At 37.5% G+C, this 9,902-nt stretch overlaps 1 protein-coding gene across 4 annotated transcripts in view; it reads right to left on the bottom strand.

The window, feature by feature from the left end:
• Nucleotides 1-8,241, bottom strand: part of LOC131720989 (glutamic acid-rich protein-like) — a 29,168-nt gene extending 20,927 nt beyond the window's left edge. For all 4 annotated transcript variants that reach the window (XM_059013680.1, XM_059013679.1, XM_059013678.1 and 1 more), the window contains exons 1-4: nt 8,083-8,241; nt 7,282-7,341; nt 2,842-2,874; nt 22-51 (exon numbers count right to left, since the gene is read on the bottom strand). In XM_059013680.1, the coding sequence (XP_058869663.1) occupies nt 22-51; nt 2,842-2,874; nt 7,282-7,341; nt 8,083-8,137 (178 nt within the window). In that variant the 5' untranslated portion in view covers nt 8,138-8,241. The remainder of the gene's footprint in view (nt 1-21; nt 52-2,841; nt 2,875-7,281; nt 7,342-8,082) is intronic.
• Between the last annotated feature and the right edge of the window lie 1,661 nt (nt 8,242-9,902).

Genomic DNA, 9,902 nt, shown 5'->3' on the forward strand with positions numbered 1-9,902 from the left:
ACCATTTAAAGGGTAGCCTACCTAAATCAAAATCTTCCATCCCGTGATCGTCTGGAAAGAAAGAAACACATTATTTATTTGCTTGACCATTTTAAATCTTTCAGTTTTGTCCAGGATTCTATGGGACTTCTGTTCCAAAATCTATTGCTCCCAGTTGAAGCACTGTGTGAATGTTATACAGGGTCTTTGTTGCAAATTATATTTAAAAAGAGCCATTCCTAACGTTCCTATCTGCCCCTACTGGATGCAGAACATACCACATTAGTTTGACGTTGCATTTCTTACTCATGTATTTTCCACTAGAGGCAGAGATAACTCTGATATTTCATACCCATAACAAGTTGCACTTTGAGGTAAAAGTATAGCAATTCAAATATAAGTCTGGTAAAGTATGATAAAAACCAAGATGTCAATGCACAGTATAAGTATGGGAAACTGTCAAACTACTATCCCGTGCTAAACTTGTATACGTGCTGACAAAGAGAACTAGACAGAATTTTATTTCCCTTCCAATTTGACAAGGTTTTCATTGTATTTTATTCAGGGTGTTTTTAAACCAGCCCAAAGTGGTTTTGATAGCGCTGCTACAGCACAATGTCATATTGATTACAGGTGTGAATATATGTCTATATCTACAATCACATAAACTCATCATCTGAAAATAAAGCTGAGTAAAAGCCCTGGCTCTGGCATGGAGCAGGTGGGTGTGTGCACTGACTCCACCTGCAGACTGGAGGGTGTGGTTTGAAGAACAGCATTACAAGCAGCCCACATAACTACACTGACTCATTCTCACACACAAATATATTAAAAGGAGCCCAGTTGGTCCTGATAAATTTCCACTTTCCTTAGCGATATGTGTTTTATTATAAATTAAATTTGTGGGCTGGTGTACTAAGTTGAGTTTGTTTAACTTCATGAAACTATTAATTTACTGCATTCATTGTTTTAATAGCAGACTGCAGTTTCTAGTCATTTTATTTCTTGTGTTCTTTGAAAAGATTTGCTTTTGTTGTGTTAATGAATAGTGATAATAGCTTATTTATGAATGACCTGTTTTTTGGTTTTTTTTTAATACTCTTATATAAAAGTTAGAAGCTCTGCAGGAGTTCTTGCATGTTTTTGTGTTACTGAATTTAACAACTATTATAAAAATGCTTATTAATATTAAGCTTTAATGTTTTTTTTGTTTTTTTTTAAGCTGTCAGAAGCACCAGTCGATGGGTGTCTGGCTCTCTGTTGGCGTCAGTGTAACTGCAGCTTTTTCTCTGAGGCAGGGTTCCAGGGGCCCCCTGTCCCCTATTCTAGAAACATGCAGAACAAGAGGAAGCCTTTAAAAGCTGCTCTCCAGCTGGGGTCTACAGGAGGGAGAAACAGGGGCTTGGATCTCTTCCATGCACTGCAGACTAGCGGTAAGAGCTGCTGAGGACAGGGGATACTGCCTTTGAATCTCTTAACCCTTACCAACTGGAAATGCATTTTATAGGAAGCTCAACTGAAATTGAATTACAAGACTTTGTCAAACAGCAGTCCCCACTAGTACTAGAAGGTGTTTAACATTGAAGGAACACATTGCCGTTCTTACTATTGGCAGAATGGGCTCTATCCACAAAGCATTAATACGCAAGTTGTTTTATGTTTTTTCAAAGTCTGTTTTTATGAATAAATGAAAGTTTGATATTTATAAAACTGTTCTTTACTGTTGTTAATGAGATCATCAATAGTCCAGAAAGTTTCAGGAATATCAGACTTGATTTTATTCATATAAACTTTGAACCAAGTTCTGGTTATTATACCCTATCCACGATCATTCAAACCATGCTGATCGCTTATTATTTAGACAGTGTGAATAAAGTGCTGCAATGACCTGGTTACTAAAATACCCAGGATCTGAGCAGTCAGCCTCTTGCTAAGTCATGAGGACATTCTGAATGAAAGCAATGCACAGGTTAATGTGGAGAGATGCTCATTTGATTTAGCATCATGATGTGCTAACCAAATAAAAACTAAATGTGATTTATAGAAAAGTCCATTGAAAACTAGTCTTTTTAAATTACAAAAGACACTCGTAGAAATGTTTATATGTCAGTCAGCAGTACTAGAAGGTCTTTAACATTAACCCTACTAGGTTTTAAGTGTTTTTTAAATGGGCTCAACAGCAATACATAATACTGTATGTGATCTGTAAACCCAGTGTGTCGAGGTGAAAGCACCTCACATGTAAATATATAATAACACTATTATCTTTATGTTCATATTTAAATGTGTTAACTTTATGTGACTGGAATTGAAGAAACAAAGGACCTTGATTGGTGGTCCTATCATGATGTGGTTTGAATGCTGCAGGTGTGTATAAAAGGCTGCACCTAGGGTGTGTGCTCAGTCCTGGAGGCTGGGGTTGGGGTTGGGGTTGGGGTTGGGGTTGGGGTTGGGGTTGGGGTTGGGGTTGGGGCTGGGGCTGGGGCTGGGGAAGGGAAGAGGAAGAGGAAGAGGAAGGAACACCAGAGGGTTGCTGCCAAACATAGCAAAAACTTAAAACTTTTTTATTTGTTAAAAACTATTTGTTTTGTTTTATTTTTGTTGAATAAAAATACTCAATGAATATCTGATTGCCTGCCTTCTTCCTACCCCTCATACCTGCAAAAGGAGGATTCATTTGCCCTGCACCCATTTCTGGTAATTAATTAGCTTTAACTGGAGAACATTTGAATGAAAGCAATAAATGGAGTTTATTGAATCATCTGACATCTTCTCACCAGGGAAAGGGTTGCTGTAATTGAACTGGACCCTGAGCCCACAGACCATTAAGATGTTACACTCTCCACAATTTAATTATCTTACCCTCCGTAGACTGCTCATCAAAGTCCATCTCATCTGGAAAGGTAAAGAGCATGGGTATTAAAACTAAATCAATATTTCACATTTTTGTGAGATTCTGAGGAAGTGTAAGAACAGATTAGCAGGCGAATTTCTCTGGACGCATTCCAAAGGTGTTGCCCTGGTCGGATTCGCTAAGCTTTCTCTCCAGTACAAAACAATGAAGGCTTCTGTTGTAATATCACACTCTTTCCATCTACTTTACATTATTATAAAGCTTCCTTATAGTTATTAAGTTTCAGTGTTTTGTACCCTTATGACAGTTTACTACAGTCATTAAGCAGTTTTCCCAAGCTTTCCCCATAGTTACACTATGCATTTACCATGTTTTTGACATTACTATACTAATCTATGCTTTAACTGTGCATTATTATACTGTTCTATGCTTTCGCTATGGGAAACCTTTATAAGGGTAACACTGACAGTTTGTAAACTATGCAGTCTTTTTAAATCCTCTTGAAATATTAAACTTCCTGGGTTCATATCAGACAGAAATAAACTGCCCTTCATAAACCTTGGGACCTGTATTCATATTTTAAACAGTGGGTATATTTACTTCAAAGGAATATACCACTCTACTCTTTTAGAAAAAAATGAGAATAAGCTTTGTAAACCAGTTTAATAAGCATCAACTACAATGTGCATGTAAACTGGAGCGCAAGCATTCAACAGTCTTCCCAAGTGGATTGGATGTGTTCTCTAGCTATTGCATGCTTAGGTCTTTTCTTTTAGAAGGTCGTGGAGTTTGAATTAAAAAGGTAGTTATGTGCTTTGTTTGTGTTTGACTGATATTATTAATTCTGCAGCAGGCTGTCCTTCGTGTGCCGTGCTGTGCTGTGAATGGGAGGCTCTGTGATGACTGCTTATTAAAACTGCATTGTGTTGTTTTATCACTGGGTTACAGGATCTGGAATCCCAATACAAGCACAGAGAATTTACCAGTTACATAAATATAAATGACCAAAGATCAGCATGCAAAGAAACTACTGATGGGCGTACATGCTGGCAGGGGAAGCCCTTCATATTGCAAGCCTCCCTCAGCTATCACTGCATTATTACTGCATTCTACAGCAAACAACTGCTATACAATCTAGTAATTACTGTAGAATACTGCAGTCAATGGCAGTATTACCACAGTCTTTCAGGTAAATGACAGCTTTTCACAATACTGAACCTCCTCTGCCAATTGTATTGTGTTGTACTAGACCAGGGATTTTCAACCAGAGGGGACATAAGCGGTACGCAGAACGACTCAGAAATGCACAAATAAAAATGAAAGTAAAAGAAAATAATGCTCTTGAATTGATTTTTAACCGTGTTATATCGTATCCCTAAACCACTGTGCATAATTATTGTTCACAACTCAAAGTGAACTGCAGATGAGGGGGAAGACGGAATCTACCACGTCCGCACTTTCCACCTGTACGCATGCGTGCTTTTGATTGAGCGGCTTTTCACTCTGATATATTTACTGGAGTGCAGAGCAGGCGATGGCGGCGGTTGTGGCTATGGAGAGTGGTGTGTCCTGCTCTTTGCTGTTTTTAACTTGTCGTATCAGTGAAGCACAGTTTTTTTTTTTTATAGAAGTATAACTGCACCGGTAAACAGATATAATAATCACAATACTCATACTTTGGTGGTTTTTCTTTTATTTATTAGGCGCGGCTGCATTAGCAATAGCGTCTGGTTGAATTTGTTTTCGGTGTTTGAAATTGATACATTTATTGCAAAAGAAAAACTAAGGAATAAAACATCCATTCGGAGTTTACCGAAACTGCAAAGCGACAGAATAAGAGGCCCTTTGGAATTTTTTTTTGGTGGCTTTAAAAAAAAAGTTGATCATTGTTAGTTATTATAGTTTTATCTTGATGTTAACGTTTTTGATATTGTAAACATTGTAAACGACGCACATAATTATGCTGAGATGGGAAGTAGATGGGAATATAATGAACATTTGCAATGCAGACTAGTTTGTATTATGTATAATAACTTTGCCAAATAGAATACCAGTGTTTCCAAGTGTTTTAATTCTGTGCATCCATCGACGTGGAATTCAGTTTTAAGAATTAAAACTACTGTTTGGTATTCTATTAAGCCAGCAGTTTGTCTGTTGTGGAAAAAACGACATATTAAATAAACGGAAAAAAAGTTGTTAATCGGATTATTCAGCCTTTTATTGCAACTATGGTACCATTCAGTGAGTGAAAATAGAAAAGGGTACTTTAGCTGAAACCTTCTAACAAAAGGGGTACAGTTTCAAGAAAAAATTGAAACCCCCTGTACTAGATAATAAAGCGTAGTTTTGTGAAGTAAATTGACTGTCATTTCTTTATAAACCACTAGACCGAGACACCAGTCCAGCAGCAGTCTGAGAGCTAACTCAAATAAAGGGAGGGGTGTGTGGGGAGCTGTGAGATGCAGGTGCATCACATCTAACAGCAGGGGGCACTAAACACACTGAGGAGAATGGAGGTGGAACCTGCAACGCTGATCGAATGTTAGTCAGAGAATAATTCCTTTAACCGCAAGACATTTTTCACATAGTAGGTGTCTGTCCAGAATAGAGCAGCGATAAAACCGTTGCACGTTTTGTACAGATTATCCCTTACAAATATCAGCTTCAATTCAGAGGAAATAATTAGTTTTTTCTGCATGTTGTTTTTGACAGACAAATCTAGTGAAACTTAAAGATAAAAAATGGTTAAGTTTCAGTGAACTATTGCTGAAGCCTAACAGGTAGCTTCCTAAAGAAACAACTAAAGAAACACAGTGCATGATAACTAAACGTTTAATGACAAAGTGTTTTCCGAAAATTAATGTTTTGTGGAAAACTGAATCCGAAAACTGATTTTCTTAAAACGTCACTTTTCCGTGTTTACATGATTAACGATAGAAAGTCTAATTGGAATTCAACTGTATACATGGATTGAAGTTTGAAACGCAGGATATTTTCGCATGCAAAGTACTGCAGTACCCTAAGTACGATTTGAACAGATTGGACATTTTTTCTGCAATAGAACTGAAATAGAACGAAGTGTCAGGTCTTAAATTCAAAGATTACTATCCTATAACTCTATTCAGATTCCTCACAATGTGCAATCAGCCTTTCCAACAGCTCATCCTGTTCTATATTACCAGTTTTTTTTGCAGACATTATTTTAAATTATTACGTCATTTTAAAGCTCTAAAACATCTGCTGCTTCAGTATGGGGTATTTAAAAAATACAGACGGACAAATATTACTTTATCCCTAACATATAATCTTATTATTATTATTATTATTATTATTATTATTATTATTATTATTATTATTATTATTATTATTTATTTCTTAGCAGACGCCCTTATCGAGGGCGACTTACAGTCGTAAACAAAAATACATTTCAAGAATCACAGTACAAGAATTAATACAATTAAGAGCAAGAAAAAATACAATGACTTCGGTACAAGTATATGACAAAATACGATTCAACGGAGCAAATGGATCCGTGCAGACTGACTACATATTATTATTATTTTCTCTGTTTTCGTGCAGGAATGAAGGTCAAAGTTTGCACATGTGCAGTACGCTATCAGAATAAGTTTTCCGAAAAGTGTGTTTACATGATATACATTTGGTTCATTTTCGGAATTGAATCGGAAATTTCTAGGTGCTGTTTTCCGAAAACTGACACAAGGAATATTCCGATACATTTTCCGAAAACTGTTTACATGACTTTTGATATCGGAATTAGTTTTCGGAAAACTTAGTTTTCCGAAAAATATCGGAATTCTTACGTCATGTAAACGCACAGTGCGTGATAACTAAAGGGTGGGCTTCCCACTGATGATGAAGTATTTTAGTAGAAAATTAGTAGTTTTTGGTCTCTACTGTTTTGTATAGTTTTGGGAAATATGGTTATAAAGTGTAATAGAGCATAATGAAAACACGGTTAAGCATAGGTAATCATTGTACAGCACAGAGGTATCGTAAAGCATAGAAGAAAAAAAAAAACCTGGCAAACTATGGTAATGCATAGTACAACCATGGGAAAAGCATGGGATAACTGCAAAATGAGCATGCAAATTTACAGTGGTTAGTGATAACTGTAACCATAACTAGTGACATTTTTTCAAAGTAATATGTTTGTGTAACTAGTTACAGTACTTGTAACTGTAACAGATGACTTTTTACAAGTAACTTCCCCACCACTGACCTTGCTAAACCATTCCAAGGATAAACATTAGTTACAGCATCTTTTTAAAGGATCATCGTGCAGTACTGTGGACATATTATTTGGGAGGAGTGGGAAATAGGTGAAGGGTGAAGCGGTTAATGGAGTAATGACATGACCGGAAAAACTGTGATGATTTGTTAGGAGGCTGCATTAAATACATTAAATAATTAATAAACCAAGCTTTTACCTCGTTTGCTGTTTCCATCAGACTCATTCAGGTCCTCAGATTCCACAGAGAAAGCAATTGCTGTTTAGATAAACAAAACATCATTCTTTAAAATGTGTTTAAAACTGCGGTTCTGATGTATGCAGAAACCAATGGAAGTCAGAGAGCAGTCCAGCAGTAAATGTAGCTGAAAGTCAGCTTGAGAGGGCTTTCGATAAAATGTATGAGGAGTGCAATAGAATTTCACACTATTAGAATGAAATCAAAATCACATTTGAAGCTATTTACTATTCCAGTAAAACACAAAGATTTAGAAGTACTAAAAGAAGCTTTGCACATTGAATGTCATTTAGTCCAAGTGCTTCTTCTCATGATTCTAAATGTACCACCACTGAGGTATGGATGAAGATTCCCTTTTCATGTTTCCATATTTGCAATGAGCATTTAAAGTTATGGATAAGCATGAAAGATGTTATTGAAACACTGTATAATATTAGATTATAAATTTAAAGTTACACAGATAAGCTGAACAAATCATTTTACGAAGACCCTCCACTCCCAGTCTGTCTTCACTGTACTGTGATAACAAACACAACAATGATTCGATTATTGATTGCCGTGGCTTTCATTGATGAGCCTCAACTAAAGATTCACAGATCTAGTAATGGTCCTGGTGCTCTACTCAGACCCTCACATTGTATTGCTTCTAGTGAAAGCTGCTCAGATTGGGACAGTGCTTGCTGAGTGCCTCTCTAACATTCACAAGAGAACTCCTGCCCTGGCCTTTCTTACAGCTTGAGATTCTGAGAAGAGGATCCCTACCTGTTTTGAGTCCCACCACAGCAAAGACCAGAAACAGGGCTGGCTGGAGTTTCATCTTGGTATCTGTTGCTCCCAACGCGTTTAGAGCTCTGTAGTATAAATTTGTGTCAAGGCAGCCGGCTGACTCTTATATACCCAGCTGCTCATCATCTGATTTGCATGGCTACTTCTCCTCCTGCCACTCTACCTGATATCAGAGTGTCCCGTGTCTCAGCAGCCTCATAGTCGCTCCATTCTTCTGGGGTGAAAGAGCCTTTGTGCGCCCTTGCCAGTGATGGGACTGTGTGCTCAGTTGTTGGTTTAGAATGACGTGCACACTTTGCTTAACTGAAGCGGCTTTATGAATGGCGATGTCTTCCGGATTGTTTTGATAAGAAATGTTCGAAAATGCTGGAGTGCAGAATTCACAAACTGATACATTTTCTACATGTTCTATACATGCTTAGCATTTAATATCAATCTTTGGAAAGCCTTTGCAGTGGTCATAAAAGGGGTTGGGTGTATAGGGATAAATATCCATGCTATAGTTATAACATTTCATATGTCTACCTGGTGGCACTGTGTGCTAGTCTAAATTACCCAAGAAGGGCAAGTTAAAAAATAATCATTGCAATACCATTGGAATGGCAGTATATCAAAACTTTGCATAACCAGTAACACATCACAGCATGTCAAGTAACACAACAAGACCTGCAATGGCAACACAACTGATATGGAACAAATATTGCACATGACTAGTCCTGATAAAGTTGCACACTAATCCATATCCTGCCCTGCAGGATGCCTGGATGATCCAGCACTGCAGTGCATTGTCTACAAGGAAACATGCCTCTTCCCCAGGGTTTTTCTTCCAGGGTTTTACATGCCTCTTCCAGGGTTTTACATGCTTCTTCCAGGGTTTTACATGCTTCTTCCAGGGTTTTACACTTCTTTACACTCTGTGTGAAGAAGTGTCTCCTCTCTGTCCAAAGTCTATCTCCACTTCATTTCCAACTGTCCTCTGGTCCTGGTTTCTGTTTGTGCTTATTGTAAGTATTGGTTTGGTTGCTATATATAAATGGCCTCTCTCCGTACATATCCATGCAATTGTATATTTAACAGCTCATTTAATTATGGCAATTAAGAAACGTCTCTCAAAACAGAAGCCAGATCTACTCTGGGACACATGCTTTCTTGTTTCTGGAAATATAAAGGGTCAAGTACGCATCAGTTCATGATGAAGGTTACAGTGACAGTTTAATAGGAACATGTTTGCAATGTACAATGGGGTTTATCTCATACAGAAAGGAAACCAGATGCAAATTCTTATGTAGTTTAATTTCTGTATATCTGAATTGCCAGCTCTTACTTTCACTGAAAATAACTGACAGAAAGATACAATTGATGACAGGCAAATAGGTTCAGGCACATGAAGCCTGATGAAATATGAAAACCCCACCTTTCAAATTTAAGATAAATTATACAAAGAACTGTTCCTTTGTGATACATTCCTTCTTTAAAGGTGGGTGCAACACTGTAGCTGTCCTCTCCCCCATCCCTTTGCAGTTTAAATTCCTCCTAACAGTAACACACGTACAATGAAATGAAATGAGGGTATGGAAAGGGCTCCCTAGTCCTGGTGTTGAGGCAAAAAAATGGGATGCCTTAAACCCAGTTTGACAAAGTTTTGAGAATGATCGGCTACTAAGAAACGGACGAGCTTAGCTGGGCTGAATGGCCTCTTCTCACTCGTACATTTTCTTAAGTTCTTAATATTTCATCTGGAAGGGACACCAATAGAGACTTGGATACCAGTGGTCCGAAATACTGTATGTTTCAAA

Source organism: Acipenser ruthenus, chromosome 46, assembly GCF_902713425.1.
Source record: "Acipenser ruthenus chromosome 46, fAciRut3.2 maternal haplotype, whole genome shotgun sequence".
NCBI classification, from domain to species: Eukaryota; Metazoa; Chordata; class Actinopteri; order Acipenseriformes; family Acipenseridae; genus Acipenser; species Acipenser ruthenus.